The following is a 24,667-nucleotide window of genomic DNA, read 5'->3' on the forward strand; positions in this document are numbered from 1 at the left end:
TCACTAAGATGTGTCTGACTCTTCTGCAACCCCATGGACTGCAGCCCGCCAGGCTCCTCTGTCCATGGGTTTCCCAGGCAAGAATACTGGAGTGGGTTGCCATTTCCTTCCCCAGGGGATCTTCCTAGCTCAGGGATCAACCAGCGCCTCCTGCACTGCAGGCAGATTCTTTAACACGGAGCCACCAGGGAGGCCCACTCTTTGTTCTAACAAGATATAAATCTGCTGAAAACCAGGCTTCACTGGGGCAGTTCCTCAGAACTGAAAGGCTTTCTCCTGGGCTAGAATCCTCCATTTGGCTCAAATAAAACTCTTTTTCCGTTCCTATATTATTTCTATTCCAGCTTCAAATGTTCCCCAGTCCTTCCCTAAGTCTCCAAACCAGTCAATGCTCCCTCTTTTCACTGTCCTTCCCCATCACGTCCTCCCTTCCTTCCTTAACTCTGGCAGACTCCAGTACACCTTTCATCGCTCTCTGGGCCCTGCCTCCTGCCCTCCGTCTCACTGGGCAAAACCCCAAAGCTGTTGATTGAAGCCAACTTTCCACCCACCCTGTTCCTGCAACCGCAGAGTAGAGCGGGACTGGCCGCCAGGAGTCCTTCGGGTTGCGGTCCAAGCCTCTCCATTTCCCCAGAGCGTTCAATTCTCCAGCTCTCTCAGGCTGTACTTCAAAGCGGCTTCTTTAGTCGCCAACACCGACTCCACCCGCCGCCGCCGCCGAGAAAACGCAAGCAAATGCAAGAAAGGCAATTTCCCACCGCCTTATCTACCTCCTGCTGCACCTGCGCACCGCTCCGAATCCCAGCTGTAGGCACTTCGACCACCCAGCTGTACTCTCATCTGAGATCAGACCCTTGACCTGCGCACCAGATCTCATGCCCTCTGACCTCCTCAAACCCCGTGCTCCAGTAAGCCCCTCCTTTCTCTCCTCTAGATCAGCTTTTCTCTCGCTACCAGACCATGCCTATCGATCTACAAATCGGCTGTGATTTGTCCCATCTTAAAAATCAAACAAAATCCCTTCTCTTGAGCCTACACGTTCCAGCAGCTATGGCTCAATCTCTCCTCCCCTTTTCAGAGACGTCATAGAAAGAACTGTCCCAAGGCATCATCTCCAGTCTCTCTCCTCCCATCCCTGCTTGAACCTTCAAGTTTCTCCACATCCCTCAGCTGGCCCTTCTCATCAAGGTGACAGGAACTCTGGGTTGCTAATTCCAGAAGTCACCTCCTGTTCCTCATCTTGGCCCATCAGCAGGATTAGAAACATCTGACTCCTTGCTCCATTGAAATTCTTTCTTCATACCACACCCTCATCTTGGTGTCCGTAAATAAATATTAAAAAAAAAAAAGTCAAGGACTCATATTGCTAGTTTTCTATGCTGATATCTCTACCTGGATATCTAACCAACATCTCAGACCAGCTCAAGATCCTTCTCTCTTCCCTCCCCAAGCTCTTCTAGCCCTCCCTCCACCATCTTGGGCAATAAGCGCAGTGCTGTGTGTGCTAAGTCGTTTCAGAGTTTTTGCGACCCTATGGACTGTAGGGATTTTCCTGGCAAGAATACTGGAGTGGGTTACTATGCCCTCTAACAGAGGATCGATCTTCCAGACCCAGGGATCGAAGCTGTGTCTTTCAAGTCCCTTCATTGGCAGGCAGGTTCTTTACCACTAGCGCCACCTGAGAAGCCCACAATAAGCCCAGACCTTTCAGCTCCCCTCCCCTGGACCCCACACCTTCACGTCTCTTCCCTTGACTCCGCCCCCTTATCAGGCCTACACAAGGCCAGACCTCTCTCCATTCAGAAGGTTCTCGACCTTTCAAAAAGCCTCTGCTTTAGGCCTAGATCTTACCACTGACTTGCCCCGCCCCCCGCCCCACCTCCATCTCCCTGGGCTCTCCCTTTAAAGCTGACCCTTCTCCTTCAACCTTTCCCCGGCCCCGCCCACTATTAAACTTTCCCCTAGACCACCCCCTTCCAGGTGGGCCTGCCTCCCCAGCCCTTCCAACTTCCGGGTGACCCCGCCCACCTAGAGCCTTTCCCCGCCCCCTCATCTATATAACCACGCCCCTTTCAGGTAGTCCCGTCCCTCCAGGCCTCTCGTCAGATCCTGTCCTGTGCAGTTTTCGGTCTTCGTCTACCTTCTACCTAATCCTGAACCTCTGACGGACGCCGTTCCGCCCCCTCCGGCGGCCCGCAGCCCGCGCACTCCCCTCCGCAGTGCGCTCCCGGCCACACCAGCCTGCCCCCATGTCCTCTCCTTTGCAGCCGACCTACTCGGCGAAAGCTGGAGCCCCGAGTTGCCGACACGCGCGCTGTTCAACAGCCCTGAAGCCCCGCAAGACTGGTGCCACTTGCCTCGCGCCAGGCCCGCGCGCCGCTGTGCTGAGCGTCTCGCCGGGAGCAAGCCCGCAGTCCCAAATTCGCGCCACCGACTTCGCGCGCAGACTTCGGCGGGCGGGGGCGGGGCTGAGTCGAGGGGCGGGGCCGGGCGACGTCCGAGCCGCCGTCGCGAGGAGGACGCTGGGAGTTGTAGTCTCCCGGTCGTGAGACTCCCTGGAAAGGGGATTGAAGTGGGGCGAGCCCTCCCGCAGAGCACGCTGGGAAACAGCCCCGAGCCACTGTTGCTCTGGATTGAGGAGTGACCAGCGGGAAAACGGAGATTCGGTGGGAGTCGCCGCGCGAGGCACGGCGGGAAGAGAGGCGGGAGGCCGCGCGGGGCATCCCGGGAGCAAGGGCCGGGCCGGGCCACGGCGCGGGGCATTGTGGGAGGTGGACGCCGCTCCGGGGCGGGTAGGTGAGTGGGGAGGGGCGGGAAGGGTGCACATCTGGGGGAGGGGAGAGGCACAGCTGGGTGGGACAGCCGGGATGGGAGGTGCCGCGGCTGGCAGGGCTGGGAGGGGTTGTGGAGCCTGGAGCCGGCTGGGAGTGGCTCCAAGAGTGGGGGAGGCGCAGCTGGACGTGGGGGAGCATCTGGGGCGATGCAGCCGGTCTAACGACGACGGGCCACGTCTAGGGCGAGGACGCGAATCTGGGGGAGGATAATAGCTGGACGTGGGAGGAGGGGGCCACAGCTGGGCCGCGCGCTGCATCTGGCGACCGCAGATGAATATCGGTGACACTTTAGAGAATTGGCCATAAGTGAATGGGGCACACACCTGTACGTGAATGGGCCATACTCGATGTGGGGAGGACGTCTGGATACGAGAGCATCTCTTGGAAGTAGGGGCACAGCTGCATGTGGCAACCCCTGGGGGCCCCATCTGGGAGAGGGGCAACAGTCGCCTAGTATCTGAGACACATGTGGGGAGGAGAAAGCCACAGGTGCATGAAGAATAAGACTGGGGATGAGCGATCCATGCCTGGAGGTGCGGAGCACATCCGGAGATCGAGCATCTTTAGACGGGCCGTGGGGTCGAGGGCGGGGGCGGGTCGCAGCTGGATGTGCGTTACAGCCCGCGTACGGGCACATGAAAGAGGGCGTTCTAGATGACCGGAGGGAGGCTCTAGAGGTTACCGCCAAGTGCAGAAGGTACATCCGGAAGGGGAGGAAATCCTACCTGGAAGTTGGGAACACATTCGGGAAGGGGTCCACGACTGAGTTTTAAGAGCCATATTTTAAGAGAGGGACCGCAACTGTACTAGGGATCACGTATGTCTATGGAGGAGGAGACCAGACTGGAGTTAAAAGATCAGACTGGAGTTAAAAGATCAGCCTGGCAGGTTCCAACTGTCCCAGGAATATAGCTGGGCGTAGGAGGAGGCCAAAGATGAGCTGGAGATTAACGGGTACGCCCCGCTCCCCGCCCCCGCCCCCGGCCCCACCTGGAGAGAGGCGTCAGCTCTGAAGAGGCAGGAGGAGACTGGAGACCTCGGAGAGGATGGATCTGATATCCAGGTGTCCTCCCCACCCCTCCCACCCAGGCGCCCCAGGATGGAGCCTCCACCTGGCACAGCGGCGGGGCAGGAGGAGCAGGAGCTGCGAGAGAGGGCCTTCTTCTCGTGGGCCGAGTTCAGTCGCTTCTTCGACGCGTGGTGCCAGCAGCGGCTGGCACTCTTCTTCGTCAAGAGCTCCATGCACCTGGCGCGCTGCCGCTGGGCCAGCGCGCCCCCGCTCTACACGCTCATCGACGTACTCAAGTACAGCTACGTGCGGCTGGTGTGCAAGGACGTGCGCGCGCCCAGCCGGCCCGCCGTGGGGTGCGTGAGCCGGGCTGGGGGCTGACGCGGGGGGTGGTGTGCGTCCCGGGGGAGGGGGAAGCAGCGAGCCCGCACCCGGAAGACCGGGAGGGGAGAGATGGCAACTGAAACCGCTAAACCTTGAAGAGAGACTAAAAGGGTCAAGGAGGGAAGTTTCCTGAGACAGAGGCAGTTTGCTGGAGGGATGGAAAGCCACTTGCAAAGTGTGGCCTCCACTTAGAGATTTTATAAGAGACCTGTGGAGAGGCACAGAGCGAGACAGACACACACACCCAAGAGACATTAAAAAAGAAAATTCCAAAAACATAGAGACATGGCACCAAAAACACCAGCCAGCCAGAAAAACAGGTGAGAGCCCAGATTTAGGACACCTACGAAGAGGCTAGCTGCAGAGAAAGCCACAGGACAAAAATAGCAACAGCAATAACAAAAAAAAATCCATGCATTCAGTAAATACAGGACCAGGTCCCCTGCCAGGAGCTAGGGATATTTCACTTGGGGGGAGGGGAGGGGAGGGGGGTCAGCAAGACAGACAAATTCCCAGCCCTTCTGCTTTCAAAAGGGACAGAAGAGTGACATGATATGAACAAGCTCACAGATAATAGTTCCCTCTAACTGTAGTGCTTCAGAGGGCTTGAGGAATCCAAGAGGGCTAGGAGACACAACCAAGTGGCCAGGGGTATTTTAACTTACCCTAATTTTAAACCCTGCACATTCCCCATACAATGTTGGGCTTCCAGCTTCCCTTGCAACTCAGGAGGCGGCTGAGACCTTGTTCCTGTGTGGCAGGCAGCCACCCCAATCAGATGGGGCTTTAGCACTCAGGTTTGCCCCAGACCCCACCACTCTCTGCCACCTCCTCCTTTGCCACTTCCTTTGTCTGTCTGGCCCCTGTCCGTGTATGAGTTGGAGACCCCTGGGTGGGGAGCCAGGGACAGAAGGGTTTGCTTAAGAACACAGGCTCTGCCTGTAGGCTGCTTGAGACCGGCTCCACCGCTTCCTGGGTGGGTCTCTTTGGGCGGCGAACTTCACATCTCCAAGCCTCAGTTTTCTCATCTATGAAAAGGGCTGTTGTGAGCAGGAAGGCGGCTTTCCAGTGCCTGGAACACGGGGCAGCTCAATACATAAAAACTGTTACAGGAGTCACGTGCACAGAGCAGGAAGCTTGCAGCCTGGGGCCCACCATGGCTCCACTGCTCATCAGCCCATGACGCTGAGCTCGTGACATCCCCTTTCTGGGCCTCAGTTACCTCCCTGGGAAAATGGGAGAAGTAATATATTAATGGGCTTCCCAGCTGGCTCAGTGGTAAAGAATCCACCTGCAGTGCAAGAGATACAGGAGACGCTGGTTCAATCCCTGGGTCAGGAAGATCCCCTGGAAGACAGCAGGGCAACCCACTCCAATATTCTTGCCTGGAGAATCCCATGGACAGAGGAGGAAGACCGAGGCTTCCTGGAAGAGGTGACCAGTAGGTGGTATTTTCTCTGTATGTTTGTGTTATGTATGTATGTGACTTAACAAACACATGGCACATACTACATGCAGGCACTGTCCCTCTACACATTTCAGAGGGACCCAGGGGGCAGGAGGGATGGGAGGGAGTGACAGGCCAGCAGGGGGCCGAGGACCGTGCCTTGGGCTGGGCCTGATGACTGGGTGGACAGTGGGATGGTCCCGGCATGCAGAGCCTGGGACTGGAGGTGGTTGATGAACTGGTGGCTGAGGACGTGGGGGCCCATCACTTCTGAGCCCCTGTATTCCCTCCAGCTGCTCAGGCAGGGCCTCTCCAGTGTCACAGTCCAGGGAACAAGGACAGAGTCTGAGGAATGAGTTCATGAGAAAGGCCAGGAGACATGGCTGGAATGGTGTCAGGCCTAGACCTGCAGGGCTGAGTCCAAGAGCTGGGACTTCATCCTGGTGCTCCTCAAGGCTGTGAGTAGGGTCAGCTCTGGGGGTAGGAAGACCCTCTGGGGCCTGACAGGGGATGGACTAGAAGTGGGAAACCAGAGGCCAGAAAGGTGGTTGGGGCTGAGGGTCCAGGGAACACACAGAAGGGCCATCTTTCTAGCCCATCCTTTCCTGGAGGTTGCACAGTGACCCCCAAATCGCCATTGGTGTGTCTCCCCCACTTTTCCCAGCTCTCACAGCTCTCCCCTCTTTAGAACAGAACTCCCAACCTTTCCCAACACACACCAGCCTTTGAAAACACAAAGATCTTGAGAACCTGAAAGATCCAGAAGAATCGTGTGAGTGGAGTGAAGAACACAGCAGCAGTAGTTTTTTTGACGGCAAGACTTGCAGGATCTTAGTTCCCCAACCAGGGATGGAACCTGCACACTGGACAGCAAAAGTGCAAAGTTCCAATCACTGGACCACCAGGAAGTCCTAGGAAGGGTACTTTTAGAAGAAAAACAGATGTTTGAAAACAGCAGCTACTTTCTAATTAACTATTTATTCGATGTCAGCCCCCTTTCTCACCATATATTTTAATCATCTCACTGAATCCTCTCAACGACCCTGCAAGGTCAGTATTATTATTAGCTCCTATTTCCAGATGAGAAAACTGAGGCACAGAGAGGTTAAAAGACTTTCCCAAAATTACACAGCTGCTAAGAGGGAAAACCAGAATTTAGACCCACACAATTTGACCACAAAACCCAGGCTTTTAATTACCATCCTATCTCCCTCTTTTTCCTCTCATCTTTATTTCAATCATGGATCATTAATGTGAGAGTTCAATGTGCTAACACCCTAAGGATATTTTGGTCCTAGGTACCGTGCATTTGTTCGTTTCATCAAGAGGGTTGTATTGAGCATCTAGTACATGCGGGGGGTGTGTGTTTAGGTGCTGTGATTTCATTGGGGAGCATTCACTGCAGATGTGCATCAATCAAATCATCACGCCAATATTGTGATGGAATCTGCCCAGGAATGGTCAGGGAGGGCTTCCTGGAGGAGGTGGTGCTGGCTCTGCCTTGTGAAGGATGAGTAGGAGTTATCTAGATGAAAAGAAGGGAGAAGGATGTTACATGAAGAGGGAAAGAACTTATGGTAGGTTGGTTGCAATGGAAATGGGGGGGTGGGGAATGAATGGTTTGGAGAGTTTAGAAGGCATGATAGGCAGGACTTGGTGGTGGGTGATTTTGGTGGGATGAGTAATAAGTGGTGTACCTGGGGTTCAGACAGTGACGTATAGTCATTCACTCATGTATTTACTGAGCACCTCCCAGGGGCTGGAGCTGTTCTAGGTGTTGAGGATCCAGCAGTAGACAAAACAGACTAAAATTCCTGTCCATGTGGAGTTGACAGTGAGAGGGGCTCGTGGTAATATTCCCCCAGTTAGATGGAGAGAAGGGGCATTGAGGCTGCCATGGACCATTGTGTGACATACTGGGACCCCATAGAGGGCACATGCCATTCTCTGGTACGTCCATTCTTCTGGACGCATGGCTTCCCCTGGAGTTGGGGCTTGTTCTAGGGGCTGAAACACCCAGGCCCAAAGAGGTCAGACCAGAGAGAAAGCCCATGAATTTTTCTAGACAAATGTACTGGGTAGAACCCCATGAACTTGTCATTTGGTTAGATCAGAAGTGGGTGCATGTTGGAAATTCTTTTGAGCTTCATCTGATACCATCCTGGCGGCTCCACTGTGCTATGCTTAGTCACTCAGTCCTGTCTGACTCTTTGCCACCCCATGGACTGTAGCCCACTAGACTCCTCTGTCCATGGGGATTCTCCAGGCAAGAATACTGGAATGGGTTGCCATGCCCTCCTCCAGAGGATTTTCGCAACCCAAGGATCAAACCCAGGTCTCCCACATTGCAAGCAGATTCTTCACCATCTGACCCACCAGGGAAGCCCCTCAGAGCGGCTTCACATTTTTTTTTTTAATTTAGAATAATTTGTACACTGAAGATTTTTCTAAATTTGCATTCTTTCTGTTACTTTACATTAAGCCAAAAGTCTCAAATGCTTTTTGTGGATTGTTAAAATCTGTTAAACTCGTGGGTTTTACTTTGTGCATAGAGGGTAAAAAAGAATTGTCTTTGATTTAACAGAGACAATTCCAAGTATTTAGACTGGAGGTTTCTCGGTTGGATCCTGAGAAGGATCACCCTCCTCAAGGACTGTTTAGAAAAAATGTGGGAACCTTTAGGGGCCAGGGTGTGCTACTGGCATTTACCACCCGGGAGACTTCTTAACTCTACCAGACCCCAGATGGTCTATGTTAGAAGGGTTGGCAGACTAGGAGCCCTGGGGCCAAATGCAACCTGCAGCTCATCCTTGTAAATAAAGTTTTATAGACACACAGACACACCCATTCAGTTACATATCATCCATGGCTGTGTCTATGGTATAGCAACAGGACCTGTAAGTTTGCTGACCCCTGCTCTATAAATGTGAAATCTACCAAAAATGCCAATCTCACCTCCCCATGGAGAAACATGGTCCCCCTTTCGGACAACAGATGTCCATTTAAACATTATCAGAGAAATATATACTCTGATTTTTTCTCTTTTTTGTACTCTGATTTTCTTTTCCCTTATTCTCTTTTTCACCGTGCTGGATGTCATTCCCTAAGTTGATGCCAGGTGATGGGCCATGCCCTGGAGTTTGAAAACTACTGTCTGAGACAGGCTTTTGCTCACGCACATAGAGATGCATAAGGGAGTGTTAGCTCGCGTGTTGTCTGTAAGAAGGGAGAACTGGAGACAACCTAACAGCTGGCATAGTTGTGGAGTGGAATATTAGGCAGCAAACAATGAAACAGAAAGTCTCGGAGAGCTAAGGAGTGAAAAAGCAAGCTACCAAAGGTTATATAGAGTGTGATGCTTGTATTAGTTTCTAGTTGCTGCTGTAACAAATCACCACAAACATCGTGGCTTACCACACACATCATACAGATGTGTGATCTTACACTGCTGAAGGTCAGAAGTCCAACACGGGTCTCAGTGGGCTAAAGCAAGTTGTCTGCAGGGTTGTGCTTCTTCGGGAGGCTGCAGGGGAGAATCTGTTTCGTTGCCTTTTCCAGCTTCTAGAGCCCACCCCCATTCCTTGGTTTGCAGCCTCTTCCTCCATTTTCAAAGCCAACAGCATAGCATCTTTCAGTCTTTCTCTGACTTTGATGCTCCTCTTTCCTTTTTCCCCTTATTGAAGGACCCTTGTGATTCCACTGGGCCCGTCTGGATAACCTAGTATCATCTCCTCACCTCAAATCCGAATTTAATCATATTTGCAAAGTCTGTTTGCCCTGTACAATAACATCTGCACACCTCCTTCAACTAAGATGTGACTATCCTTGTGTGCATGTGTGCGTGCAAAGTTGCTTCAGTTGTGTCTGACTCTCTGCGACCCTATGGACCATAGCCCACCAGGCTCCTTTGTCCATGGGATTTCCCAGGCAAGAATACTGGAGTAGGTTGCCATTTCCTTCTCCAGGGGATCTTCCTGAGCCAGGGATCAAACCCATGTGTCCTGCATTGCAGGCAGATTCTTTACCACTGAGCAACAGGGAAGACCATTTTATATATAGAAGTGTGTATATTTTAATCCCAAACTTCTAATTTATCCCACCCCCTTCCCCCTTTGGTAACCATGTTTGTTTTATATGTCTTTGAGTCTGTTTTGTGAGTAAGTTTATCTGTGTCATTTTTTTCCGTTCCATGTATAAGCAGTGTCGTATATTTGTCTTTGACTTAACGTCACTTAGTATGGTAGTCTCTAAGTACATTCATATGGCTGCAAATGGCATTATTCTATTTTTATGGCTGAGTAATATTCTACCCTATCTGTGTCTACATCTATATATAATACAGATATCTCACGGTAAGGTTTTGTGTTCCTTTGATACCTAATCAGTTTGAGCACCTTTTCATGTATACAAAGTTTTGAAACCTTGTGACATGATTTCCATTGCTTATGAATACATAAAAACACATGTGGGAATGCTCAGTACCCCCTTTGAGGAGTGGCTACCTCTGGGGACAGAATGAGGGAGGGGATTTAGTTGGGACAGAGTTCACAGAAGGCCTCAGCTTGCAATGTTGTTATTGCTAAGTCAGAAGCAGACACAGGAGTATATGAGATGCTTTATTTCTTCAAATTGATTAAGGTAAGTGTGATAAACCATGCCTTCACTTTTAGTAGAGCTGGGGGTGGTGGATACATAATTCTAGCAAACATACAGTCCTCCCCCAAGTTCCAGACACTATTTTCCAGTACTTTCCAGGTAGCAACTCTTTTAATCCTCACAACAACCCTATGAGAAATGTATGATTGTTACCTCCCTTTTAAGAGGAAACTGAGGCCCAAAGACCTGAAGCAACCTGCCCAAGGTCACACAGCCAGCATATTCTTAAGGCCCTCTACTCTTCTCTATGCCCCAAACAATTCTTTTTAAAACAATTTTATTGAAAGAGAGTTGATACAATGTTGTGTCAGTTCCAGATGGGCAGCAAAGCAATTCGGTTAAGACATATGTTCTTTAGATTCTTTTCCATTGTGGATTATGACAGGGTATTGAGTATAGGTCCCTGCACTATACAGTAGGGCCTTGTTGGTTATCTAGTTTATATATAGTAGTGTGTTTATTTTATGTTAGTAGTGTGTATGTTTTAATCCGGAACTCATAATGAATGGATCCCTCCCCCACCTTGAAACAATTCTTAATGTTAAAAACTAAGGATAAAGGAGAGAGAGGGAAGGCAGAAGAGGGCGGGCAGTGGGGTGATGTGACTGGCGGCCGTGATCCTTCCTTCCGCAGGCCCCCCCAGCCTGGCTGCCCAGCTTTCATCATTGTCAAGCTGAGTCCGCTGCGGGACCGCCTCGTGGTGACGGAGTGCCAGCTGACCCACTCGCACCCGGCCTGCCCGCTCGAGTTCGCCTACTACTTCCGCCCGGGCCACCTGCTGGCCAACGCCTGCCTACCTGTGCGCACCACCAACAAGATCTCCAAGCAGTTCGTGGCCCCAGCCGATGTGCGCCGCCTGCTCTCCTACTGCAAGGGCCGAGACCACGGCGTCCTGGACGCCCTGCACGTGCTCGAAGGGCTCTTCCGCACGGACCCCGAGGCCAAGGTAAGGTCTCGAGAGAGGCAGGCGGGGGGACGCGGGAGAGCCGTGCGCAAGTCTCACGGGTCTTTCGTTCATTCGTCCATCCATCCTCCCATTCGTTCATTCTCACCTTTCATTCATTCCTTTCCGCATTCATTCCGCACTTATGGAGGCATGCGATGGGGGTGAGAGGCAGCTGCCAGCAAGACACACGCAGTCCCTCAGAGAACTCATCCTCTAGGACCACGCCCTGCAGTAGAACTTTCTGCCCGGATGGGAATGCCTTGTGATCCCACGCCGCCCACTATGGTAGCCCCACAGCCACATGTGGTTGCTGGGTGCTTGTCATGTAGCCAGTCGGACTGAGGAACCCAGTTTTTAAATATTACTTCGTTTTCATGAATTGAAATTTAAATAGCCACGTGTGGCGACTGGCTACTACTACCGTGCAGTGGTTGCGGGAGAAACCACAGACAGGCGTGTCCAAATGTGATATAAGGTCAACAGAGTTGGGGCTAGGTAGAAAAGTATCCAGAGTGATGGACGGTGCTATTTAAAAAAAAATTTTTGAACTGAACTACACAAATAGAAAATGTGCAAATGATAGGTATGGAATTTGATGCGTGTTCACAAAGTAAAAACACCCCGGTCAACCAGATCACATGTTAGTAGGGAGGGTACGCCATGACATAATGGGATGAATGGGGGTTGGAGGGGTAGGGAAAGAATCCTAAAGGAGAATAGGGCAAGAGTGTGGACAGGGACCATTGTGAGCATGCTGTTTTAATGTGAGTGGTTAGGAAAGGCCTCTATGAGGACATGATGGTGAAGCTGAGGAGACAGACTGAAGAGAGGGGACCACCCCCCCCCTCCCCGCCCCAGTCATTTTGTCTTTGAAAGGAATAGGATTCCAGGCAGAGGGAACAGTCATTGCAGAGGCTCTGAGGCTGGGGGGAGACCCAGGTGCTGGGAGAACGGTGAGAATACTGCTTCTCTGTGAGGAATCTGTCTGCTGGTTTGACCTGACTTCCGAGCCAGGGAGGGCTTGAAGGGAAAGAAGGAAGGACGGGAGGGATGAAGAGAAAGAGGGAGGAGAAAAAATTGGTTTCTCCTTTCTCCTGGCTGTGGTTTCGTGCATGGAAGAGGTCCCAACTCAGGATAAAGATGAGGTGTAACCTGTTACCAACTCCAAGCTCACTCTGCTCGCTGCACGAGAGGCCAATAAACCCAAGGGCCGAGCTGCTGAAGGAAGGAATATGACTTTATGCAGAAAGCCAGCTGACCCAGAAGATGGCTGACTAATGTCTCAAAATAACCATCTTCTTGTTGCTGGGAGGAGGCCAATTCTGACTCCATGTTGGAAACTGTTTCTTTGACTTGCTTTTATTACTATAATCATACTCAATGGCTTGCCTGGAGGACCCTGCCCCTCTGCTTGACTGTAAACTAAAGTGCCTTTGTTCAACTCCTGGAGAGAGAGTTTGTCCTTGCCCACCTGTGAATAGAAGAGAGTAACACACCCCTTCTGAAGGCTGGACATTCCCTTGGAGATGTTTTGCAAGACTGAAGACCCTTTCACTTTACTTCCCCCTTGCATCTCCCTCTCTGTTCTGCCTTTTGGCTTGAGTTCCTCATTGCCTCTTTGTCTCTGATCTATAAAACAACCTGGCATCCAGACCCCAGTAAGATGCTTATTTTGAGGTGCTAGCCTGCCATCTTCTTGGTCTGCCGGCTCCCTGATTGAAGTCTCTTCCTTGCCTCAACACCTCACCTCGTCTCTCGGATTCATTGGCCTATTGTGCAGCGAGCAGAGTGAGCTTGGACTCAGTAATATTCTCAGGGCCTGGATGCCAGGTTCTTTTATGGATAGGAGATGGAGGGAGATGAGAAAACAAGTTAAAAAGACCATTTAATTCTTGAAGATACCTCCTAGAATAGCAAGTCTCAGGCAGGGGAATGTGTTAGTTTTTCTTTACAATCATTCATAGCTGGGTTGGGTCACATTATCTCCCTGTGAGCTAAACAAAGGCACTTTAGCTTAAGGGTCAGACAGAGGGGGCAGGGTTCTCTGAGGCAGGCCATCACGTATGATTATAACAACAAAAACAGCAAAAAAAAAAAAAACGAGGGTTAAATCCACAGAAACAGCAAGGAGTCAAAATTAACCCTTCCCAGTAACAAACCCACTCTAAAATCAAGTCCAAGCATTCTTCCCATCTCCACCTCGTGCCCAGTAACAAGCCCTCTTTCACACCCAGCCCTCTATCCACACGTAATATTGATAATTTCACTAATGTTTATCAGGCACTTGCTATGTTCCAGGCACTACCCTAAGTGCTTTATAAATTGTTTAAAATTTATAATTTATAATTTATGCTTTATAATTTGTTTAAAATCTCACCAGCACACTACAAGGAAGGAGTCCACCATTCTCATTTTCATTTTGCAAATAAGGAAACTGAAGCACAGAGAGGGCAAGAAACTGCTGGAAGTCACGCAGCTACTTAGCAACAGAGCTGGGCTTCAGACCCACACAGTCTGGATCCAAGGACATGCTGTTTACCACTCTGTATATTCCTCAGTTTGAAAATGAGGTTCCTGCCCCTCCTTGTCAGTTCCAGCCCTTCACTGGAAGCACTCTGCGTAGGGTCACCCCTGCAAGAAGCAGCATGTTCATACTGGAAAGACTCCAAAATCAGTGGATCGTCCTTCTAGCTCCCAGTTTGGCGGCTCTCGTGAAATCTAGCCTAAACTGAGGTTGGTCCTGGGTCTGTGACTTGCCCTACCTTAATTTTTTCGATTGAAGTATAGTTGATTTACAGTGTTGTGTTTCAAGTATACAGCAAAGTGATTCTGTTATGCATATATATACATTTGTTCCTTTTCCTTATAGGTTATTACAAAATGTAGAGTTTAGTTCCCCGTGCTATACTCAACTTTGGTGCTTGTCTGTTATATATAGTAATGTGCATATGTTCCTGGAGGAGAGCATGGCAGCCCACTCCAGTATTCTCACCTGGAGAGTCCCCAAGGACAGAGGAGCCTGGTGGGCTACAGTCCATGGTATCGCAGAGTCAGACACAACTGAGCGACTATGCACAGCCCAGCACAGTGTGTATATGTTCATCCCAAACTCTTAGTTTATCCCTCCCCCTGCCTTTGCCCTTTGGTAACCATAAATCTTTTTGTTTCTAAGTCTTTGAGTTTATGTCTGTTTTGTGAATAAGTTCGTTTGTATACTTTTTTCAGATTCCGCATATAAGCATTATCATATGATATTTGTCTTTCTCTGTCTGGCTTACTTCATTTAGGATGATAATCTCTAGGTCCATCTATGATGCCACAAATGGCGTTACTTCCTTCTTTTTCATGGCTGAGTAGTGTTCCAGTGTGTGTGTGTGTGTGTGTGTATGTGTGTATACGCCAAGTCACTTTGTCATGTCTGACTCTTTCCCACTCTATGGACTGTAGCCCATCAGGCTCCTCTGTCCATGGAATTCTCCAGGCAAGAACACTGGAGTGGGTTGCTGTGCTCTCCTCCAGGGGATCTTCCCAACCCAGGGATTGAACCCGGGTATATTACGTCTCCTGCATTGGCAGGCAGGTTCTTTACCACTGGTGCCACCTGGGAAACCCATTACATACACACACACACACACACATCTTCTTTGCCAATTCATCTTCTGTCCATGGACATTTAGGTTGCTTCCATGTCTCGGCTCTTGTGAATAGTGCTGCTGTGAACTTAAGGGTGCATGTATCTCTTCAAATTAAGAGTTTTCTTTGGATGTATGCCCAGGAGTGGGATTGCAGGATTATATATCGACTTGCCTTAATACTTTTGAAAGAAATGAAGAAGTTCCAGAAAACCAAGACACAGACTAGTGAAAGGGCTCTTCCTTTTAAAAAAATTTTTTTAAATACTGGTGTTTTGAATATGGAAGATGGTCACGTGGTCCTAGATTCAAAAGGTACGAAGGGTATGTAGTGACAAGTCTGCTTGACATATCCTGTCCCTCGGGGCTCCTCCTCAGAGGCTGCTAGAGTATTCAGTGGCTTATCCGTCATTTGTATCTTTCTGTTTTATAGCCCAGCGCTGTCCAGCAGAACTTTCTGTGATGCTAGAAATGATTTGTGTCTTGCTGTTCAGTAGGCTAGCTCATGTGGCTATTGAGTGCTTGAAATATGGAAATATGGCCAGTCTGACTGAGGAACTGAATTATTTTATTTTATTTGGCTGTGCTGTGCCAGATTTTTAAGTTGTGACTTGCAGGATCTTCGTTCCCCCACCAAGGAATAAACCCATGCCCCGCTGGAGTGGAGGTGTGCAGTCTTAACCACTGGTCTGCCAGGGAAGTCCCTTGAATTCTTCACTGAATTACACAAACGGAAATTTCAGTAGCCCCATGTGGCTAGTGGCTTCTGTACAGAACGGCACAGCTCTCTGCACAGATAACATTTGCATGTGTTTATTTTTAATCTTCTTTCCCCTCACCCCTCCTCCAGCAAGGCAGCACATCACACCCGCTTCTCTGCATCTTGCTTTGTATGCTGGGACCTGCCAGACGTTAGCATCTTTTGTTCTTCCTCTGGTGCCGCTCAAATCCCCCTGAGAAAACTCCAACCACTTGGCTGGCTGGCGGGTAAAAAAGACAAGCATGGGCTTATAGAGCCGTTTCACCGAGGGTGTCCCAGAGCCCTGTCTGAATCTGGGGCTCATGTACCCCCTGGTCTGTGGTTACCCTGGTCTCTCACGGCTCAGTCTCAGCCTTCCTGCCTCCAGTTGGCTCCCAAAGTGAATCTTCTCTGTGTCCTGTTTTTTACATCAGGCTAGTCACTTCAGAGGTGATATAGTAACAGCTAGAAATTTGCTTCTATGTGGACGTACACTAAAAATGTGATATACATTCTAGCTGTACCATTTTCTGGCTGGGGAACATCCAGTAAGTTGTGAACACAAGTTATACATAACCTCCTTGGACCTTGGTTTGTTCATCTGTAGAATGAAGATAATCAAAGATACTACTTCATAGGGTTTGGGGGCTTGATTTAGGGTCTGGTGGCTCAGACCATAAAGAATTGCCTGCAATGTGGGAGACCTGGGTTTGATCCCTGGATCAGGAAGATTCCCCTGGAGAAGGGAATGGCTGCCCACTCCAGTATTCTTGCCTGGAGAATCCCATAGACTGAGGAGCCTGGCGGGCTACAGTCCATGGGGTTGCAAAGAGTCGAACATGAGTGAGCAACTGACACTTTCATAGGGTTTAGGGTTGTTGTTTTTGTAGGGGGGTGTGTATGTGTGTGTGTGAGGAACAGTGCCCAGAAAGTTGGAAGCTCTATATGATTTGGCTATTTAGCTATTATTTTTATTCCTTCATTTTTTGGGGGTAGGGTCAGTCTGGACACTTTCCGCATGTTATTCTGTTGTTCTGTGTGAAAAAGGAGGCTGTGTGCCTGAATATACGAAGATGTGTGGGTGGGGGGTGTTAAGTAGTATGGTTTCCGATATTCAAATCACATCCTGATGTGGAATCTGGTCTATGGATGGTGCATCCCAGGGCCGCCGATCTGTGGGTCTGAGATGGGACCCACGCTCTTTCGCATCCTCCAAGCTGCTCCTCCCCCAGCCGCTCCATTCCTGCTTGTGCCCCACCGTCCACTGTGCACCTCACTCTGGAAGCCTGGGAGGCAGGCCCGATCACTTTTGTGAAGGGTATAGTGGTCAGAAGCATGGACCCTGGGCCCAGAGTGCCTGAGTTCAAATCCCAGCTCTGCTGCTTACTACCTGTGTGACCCCAGACAAGCAACTGAACCACTCTGTGCCTCAGTTTCCCCACGTGAAAAATGGGATGGTAATAACAGGCCCTGTTGTTCAGGATTCTTGTGGGGGTTGAAAGAGTTAATGCCGCAGAACCGGGGAGATAGTTCTTCCCAGCACTTTTGCACGTGTGTGTTAAGTCGCTTCCCGTCAGTCATGTCCGACTCTTTGCCACCCCATGGACTGGTAGCCCGCCAGGCTTCCCTATCCATGGGATTCTCCAGGCAAGAATACTGGAGTGGGTTGCCGTACCCCCCTCCAGAGGATCCTCTCAACCCAGGTATCGAGCCGACATCTCTCACATCTCCAGCATGGGCAAGCGGGTTCTTTACCTGTAGTACCACCTGGGAAGCCCTTTGCTCTATTTGTTTTTCTCTTATTCTTTTTACAAGGAGAAAAAGATAAGAACTTACTTAATACGATGGAAACATGCAAGGCTGTTCTGGGGTGTTTTAACCCATTGTATCTATTAATATTTTCTTTTCGTTTCTATTTTGTAACAGAAGTATAGTTGATTTGCAATGCTCTGTTACTTTCTGCTGTAGAGCAAAGTGATTCAGTTGTACCTGCATATACGTTCCTTTTTCCATTATTTCCACTATGGTTTGTCACAGGATTTTGAAAATAGTTTCCTGTGAGATACAGTGCTGCGCTTAATCACTCAGTCGTGTCTGACTCTTTGTGATCCCCTGGACTGTAGCCCACCAGGCTCCTCTGTCCATGGGGATTCTCTAGACAAGAATACTGGAGTGGGTTGCCATGCCCTCCTCCAGGGGATCTTCCCAACCCAGGGCTCTAACCCAGGTCTCCTGCATTGCAAGAGGACTCTTTACCACCTGAGCCACCCAGGAAGCCCGTGCTATACAGTAGGACCTTGTCATTTATCCTTTTTTTTTTCCTTTTTTTGAGATGTAATTGACATATAACATTCTGTTAGTTTCAGGTATACAACATAAGGTTTTTTTTTTTTAATATTTACTTATTTTTATTTATTTACTTGGCTGTGTCTGGTCTTAGCTGTGGCAAATGCAAGGTCTTCTGTTGGGAACAATGACTCTCTAGTTGTGGCGCCCAGACTCCAGAGCATGTCGGGCTCAGAAGTTGCAGCACTGGGCTTAGTTGCTCCACAACATGTGGAATCTTAGTTCCCCAATCAGGGATCGAACCCACATCCCCTGCATTGCAAGGTGGGTTCTTAACCCCTGGACCACCAGGGAAGTCCCCATAATGGTTTTGATATTTGTATATATTGTGAAATGAGCACCTCACTAAGTCTAGTTAGCATCCGACAACTTTTATCTTTACATTGGTTTCTACACCAGCTCCACCAAATAAGACTTTCTGTGTTGATGGAAATGTCCCATCGGCCCCAACCCACAGAGTAGACATTAACCTTGCACGGCGGTTGAGCAGTGAAATATGACTGGTGTGACTGAGCAAGTTAATTTTTACATCTTTTTAAGTCTTCATTTAAATGTAAATTGCTGCTGTATTGAACAGAGCTGTCCTAGATGGAAACATCTGCTAAGATAAATTAAATCATAAGGTAATCGTAGGTATAAAAATTAATGATGGTTGAAAAATGTGATTGTGGTGCTGTAACTGATTCGGTGGTAAGCCGACTAGGCTTTTCCATAAAATGTATCGAATGCCTCTACTCCTTAAGATGCTGAATGTATAATTTTAGGGTGGGGAAGGCAATTTCTGTGTTCTTTTTGGACTCTGCTAGGACGGAGGAGCCTGGTGGCCTGCAGTCCATGGGGTCGCTGAGTCGGACACGACTGAGCAACTTCCCTTTCACTTTTCACTTTCATGCATTGGAGAAGGAAATGGCAACCCACTCCAGTGTTCTTGCCTGGAGAATCCCAGGGATGGGGGAGCCTGGTGGGCTGCCGTCTACGGGGTCGCACAGAGTCGGCCACGACTGAAGCAACTTGGACATAGCACAGTGTGTTTAGGCATTCTCTTGTTAGTGGATGTTTGAGTTGTTTTCAGTTTGAGGCTTTCAGTGGGCTGAACATTTGTGTCCTCCCAATATTCTTAAGGGCTTCCCAGGTGGTGCTAGTGGTAAAGGACCTGCCTGCCAATGTAGAAGAGATAAGAGATGTGGGTTGGATCCCTGGATTGGGAAGATCCCCTGGAGAAGGGCATGGCAGCCCACTTTAGTATCCTTGCCTGGAGAATCCGAGGGACCGGGGAGCCTGGTGGGCTGCCGTCTATGGTGTCACACAGGGTCGGACATGACTGAAGTGACTTAGCAGCAGCAGCAGCAGACTTTTTTTTTTTTAATAGAATTTTTTGTTGTTGTTATTATTTTGGTGTTTTTGTCATTGCTTTTTAACCCATTTTGAGGGATGAGGTCAGATTATGGCAGAATAGTTTGTAGAGAGATCTATGCTTAAATTATATTCCAACCCTGATTCTTTGGCTATGGGTCAGCTCTGCAGGGCCTGGCTGAAACAGCCTAGCTGCCTGCCTGGTAGAAGGGACTTAAGCTCATTGCCACTAATCTCCCTACCTCATTAAGTGACTTTCATGCAAAAATAATGAGGCCAGAGTGGCTGAGGCCAAGGCAGACGAGAGGGACAGGAGATGAGGTCCAAGGGCCCGATCATCCAGCCAGATAGCTGTGGGGTGAACTCTGGATCTGACTTGAAGTGTGATCGGAATTTCTGGGAAAGGTTTTCAAGCAGAGGAGGGGGTGATCTGATCTTGAAAATGCCCCCTGGCAGCTCTGTGGGGGACTGGGAGAGACAGGGAGCCCTGTGGAAGTGGCTACAATAATCCAGGTGGGAGATGGTGCTGGTTCTGACCAGTGGCCATAGGTTGGGGAGATGGGGTCAGATCCTTATTTTGAAGGTTGCTGTTGGAATTTGGGGATGGGTCGAATTTTTAAAAATACATTTATTTGCTTGCACCAGGTCTTAGTTGCAGCATGTGAACTCTTAGTTGCAGCACGTGGGATCTAGCTCCCTGACCAGGGATCAAACCCATGCCCCCTGCATCGAGAGCGAGGAGTCTTAGCCACTGGGTGCTCAGGGAAGTCCCTAGGGGATGAATTGCATCTGGGGGGGGTGAAGAAACAGAGGCGCTAAGAGTCAGTCTTGAGTGCTGGGGACTGAGCTATAAAGTGGATGGTGGATTTGAAACTAGGATTCAAAACCAGCATTCTCTGAACTTCTCCGGAGACAGTGGCAATCGCTACACACTCATGCATTCATTCACTCACTCACTAGGGGTGTATTGAGCTGTGGCTCAGGCCAGGTGCCATTCAAAGCACCAGGGGCTCCAAAAGTGAAATGAAACAGTATCCTTGTGATGCTGACATCCTAGGGAGGGCAAACAGGCAATAAGCAAAACAGCAAATAGAAATGTAACACACTTCAGGGGTAAGTGCCATGGCCAGAAGCGGCTGGAGAGAGGTGGGTGTTGGCTTAGATGGGGTGTTCAGAGAAGACCTTTGTGAGCACCTGGTCTTTAAGCATGGAAGATAGTTATGATAATAAGAAACACTTCAAGAGCACTTACTGGTTATTGAGTGAGTATTGTTGAATAACAGTGATATTATTTGTCAGTGCTGCGTGCATGCATGGTCAGTCACTAAGTCATGTCTGACTCTTTGCCACCCCATGGACTACTGGCCAGCCTCCTCTGTGCGTGGAATTTCCCAGGGAAGAATACTGGAGTGAGTTGCCATTTCCTTCTCCAGTGGATCTTCCTGACTCAGAGACTGAACCTGGATCTTCGGCATGGGCAGGTGGATTCTTTACCACTGAGCCACCAGGGAAAGCCGTTTGTGCCCTGCATTGTTCTAAAGACTTCCATTCATTTCATCTGCCCAATCACACACTCATCATCATCATCATTTTGCAAATGATAGAGGTCAGGGAAGTGGCCAGAAGCTACACACAGCCAGGAAGTGGGGGCTCCAGGGTCTCAGCTCAGGCCATCTGGCTCCAGACACTATGCTAAACCTGACTATCCATGCATGAAGGAATGACTCATTTCCCAGAAGGGGGAATTGGGAAACTAGGAGGTTAAGGAGGAAGCCGAGGCACAGAGAGCCCAAGTCACAAGGTTAGAAAGTGGCAGTGTGGGGACTCAGAGCCAGGCAAATTGGCTCCATGGTTTATGCCCTTGAGTTCTAGACCAGTGGCTCACAGACTTGAGCGTGCATGGGAACCCCAGATGCGTGCATGCCTGCTCAGTCGCTTCAGTCGTGTCTGACTCTTTGTGACCCCATGGACTATATAGCCCACCAGGCTCCTCTGTCCATGCGATTCTCCAGGCAAGAATACTGGAGTGGGTTGCCATGCCCTCCTCCAGGGGATCTTCCCAACCCAGGGATCAAACCCATGTGTCCTGCATTACAGGCATATTCTTATACCACTGAGCCACCAGGGAAGCCTTGGAAACCCCGGGAGAGCTTGTCAAGACAGGTTGCTGGGCCCCTCCCCATGAACTTCTGACTCAGCAGGGCTGCAGAGGGCCTGGGAATATGCATTTCTGTCAAGGAACCAATAGGTGATGCTGATGCTGCTGGTCCAAGACTTACACTTTGAGAACCACTACCCTAGACTGCCTTTGAGTGTAGGAAAGAATGAATACCCAGTTTCTAGTAGGGGGAACTGACATTCAGAGACGCTGTCTAGCAAAACCCACACAGCTCTTAGATGATAATGCCAGCATTGCAAATCCAGGCAATCTGGCCTGCGAGCCCAGTGTCTCAATCGTGTCCCGTTCTGTGTGACCCCATGGACTGTAGCCCGCCAGGCTCCTCTGACCATGGAATTTTCCAGGCGAGAATACTGGAGTGGTTTGCCATTTCCTACTCCAGGGGCTCTTCCCCATCCAGGGATTGAACCCCCATCTCTTGCATTTCCTGCACTGGCAGGCGGATTCTTTACCAGGGCTCCCCCTGGGAAGCCCCCAGACAATCTGGAGTTGGGTTTTAAACCATTCCCCTGCACTGCCTCCTGCTGGTCAAAGGGATAAACGCAGGCATTAATGAATGAATGGTTGGATAGCATCACAGACTCAATGGACATGAATTAGTGCAAATTCCGGGAAACAGTGAAGGACAGGGAAGCCTGGAGTGCTACAGCCCATGGGGTCGCAAAGAGTGGGACACGACTTGGCCACTGAACAAGAACAGCAACAATGAATGAATGAATGGAGTCCCAGTTCCCATCGAGGGGGGAATCGTGGGCAGGGCGACGACCCCTGCCCCTCTTGACAGCTCTCCCTGTCTCTCCGCCCCCGCCCGCAGGTGAAGCTGGTGTTCGTGGAGGACCAGGCAGTGGTGGAGACCGTGTTCTTCCTGACGTCACGCACCCGGGCGCTGCTGCGGCGCTTTCCACGCATGCTTCTGGTGGACCGGCTGCCGGGGCTGCAGGGCGCGCTGGATCTGCTGGCGGTGCTGTGCGTGGACGGCGCGGGCCGCGCGCGTCAGGCCGCCTGCTGCGTGGCGCGCCCGGGCACGCCGAGCCTGCTGCGCTTCGCGCTGGCCTCGTTGCTGCAGAGCGCGCCCGATGTCAAGGGCCGCGTGCGCTGCCTGACTGCCGGGCCCGAGGTGGCGGCGCAGCTGCCCGCCGTGCGCCAGCTCCTGCCCGGCGCGCGCGTCCAGATCTGCAGGGCGCAGGGCCTGGAGACGCTCTTCAGCAAGGCGCAGGAGCTGGGCGGCGCTGGCCGCGAGGACCCGGGCCTGTGGCCCCGCCTGTGTCGCCTGGCGGGCGCGTCGTCCCCCGCCGCCTACGCCGAGGCCCTGGCCGAGCTGCGGGCCCACGGCCCGGCCGCCTTCGTCGATTACTTTGAGCGCAACTGGGCGCCACGCCGGGACATGTGGGTGCGCTTCCGCGCCTTCGAAGCGGCCCGCGACCTGGACGCGTGCGCCTTGGTGCGCGGCCACCGCCGGCGTTTACTGCGCCGCCTGAGCCCCTCGCGCAGCGTAGCGCAGTGCCTGCGCGATCTGGTGGCCATGCAGTGGGCTGATGCGGCTGGGGAGGCAGCGCCCGACGTTTCCGACGACGCGGGCCCTTGGCTGGAGGGGGAGCCAGGGAGGGGAGCCCAGGTGGAGAACCAGAGGTTGAAGGGCCTAGAAACCGGAGACGGGGGAGGGGCACGGAAGGAGGGGAGTTTTTGGAGAGAAGCCCAGGTGGAGAAGGAGTGGGCCCGAGGGCTGGAGACCAGAGACCGGGGAGGGGCTCAGGCGGAAAGTGAGAAGGGGAGAGGGTTGCAAGTCCGAGACTGGAGAGGGGTCCAGTTGGAAAACCAGGTGAGAGGGCTAGAGGGGAGTGTCTGGAGAGGGTCCCAGTTGGAGAAGGAGCGCTTGAGAGCTCCCGAGATCCGAGACTGGAGGGGGGGCCCGTTGGAGGGTGAGAAAGATTGGGGGCTGGAAGGTTATATCTGGAGGGGGGCACAGGTGGAGGACCAGCGGTTGAGAGGACTGGAAGGGTATACCTGGAGGCTGGCGCAGCTGGAGGATCGAAGGGTTAGGGTGCTGGAGACAGCAGACGGGAGGGGGACCCAGTTTGACTGCGAGAGGGCCAGGAGTCATGATGGGAGCTCCTGGAGGGGGCCCAAGTTGCACGACGAGCAGGTAAGTGGCCTGAAAACTAGGGACTGGAAGGGGCTGCATTTGGAAGCCGAGAAGGAGAGGGGGCTGGAGGTCAGAAACTGGAGGGGGGTCGCTGTGGAGAAGGCCCTGGAACTGGTCCCCGAGAATGGAGACCCCAGGGGGCCCCAGTGGGGAGATGGGAGGCAGAGGGGGCCAGAGACTAGAGAAGGAGGAGCGAGGTTGGGTGTCAAAAGAAGAAGGGGCCTGGAGGATGTAGTTCTGATCCAGCTGGGGGACCCAAGGGGGGCAGGCCTGGAGAATGGAGACGGAGGGGGTGCCCAGGCTGGCAGCCCCAAGAGCAGAGGTGGGCAGGGCAGGGAGTGTGGGGACCCAGGAGGGGGCTGTCTAGGGCTGAGGGATGGAGTCCCGTGCAGCGCCCCAGGGGGGACCGTGTCGGAGGGTGACCCAGAGCGGGCAGCGAGAAGGAGGAGGTACCCGGCTCCTGGGGGGAGCTCGCAGGAAGGAAGTGGAGGAGAAGGCCCAAGGGAACCAAAGAGGCCGTGCTGCCCCTCAGGGGACGAGGAGGTGGACTGGGAGCCGCTGGCCAAGTTCCGAGCAGCCTGCGGGCCAGAACTGGCGGAGCTGGTGGCCGAAGAGCTGGCCTTCGCCCGGCAGCACGGGACCCGCGGTTTCCACTGGACCGGGGCTGGCTTCGCCCTGCAGGACGGCACCTCGGACTTCTTCCTGGACGGAGCGCTGACACGCTGCTCCTGCTCCATCCACGCGGCGCGCCGCCTGCCCTGCCGCCACGTGTTCGCCGCGCGCCTCCTCACCGGGGCAGCCTTGTTCCACATGGACCTGCTCAGGGATTGCTGGGGGAGGGCCCCCGAGCCCTGAGCCTGCCGGCCCCTGCCCGTGACCCTCCACGGTGGGGGCGGGAGGGCACGCTTCGATCCCAAAGATAACAGGGCTGAGGCCAAGAGGGCCACCCCATTCTGTCCCCGGCCACCTCCTGGGGTACCCAGGGGCCCCATCTTGGCA

General features: G+C 51.7%; 1 protein-coding gene across 1 annotated transcript; it reads left to right on the plus strand.

The window, feature by feature from the left end:
• The first annotated feature begins 3,933 nt into the window (after positions 1-3,933).
• ZSWIM9 (zinc finger SWIM-type containing 9) lies at positions 3,934-24,523 on the plus strand. The gene is made up of 3 exons (XM_052656817.1): positions 3,934-4,199; positions 10,964-11,276; positions 22,340-24,523. Exons 1-3 carry the CDS (start codon positions 3,934-3,936, stop codon positions 24,521-24,523), a joined length of 2,763 nt encoding a protein of 920 aa, XP_052512777.1.
• Positions 24,524-24,667: the final 144 nt, after the last annotated feature.

This window comes from Budorcas taxicolor, chromosome 18 (assembly GCF_023091745.1).
Source record: "Budorcas taxicolor isolate Tak-1 chromosome 18, Takin1.1, whole genome shotgun sequence".
NCBI classification, from domain to species: Eukaryota; Metazoa; Chordata; class Mammalia; order Artiodactyla; family Bovidae; genus Budorcas; species Budorcas taxicolor.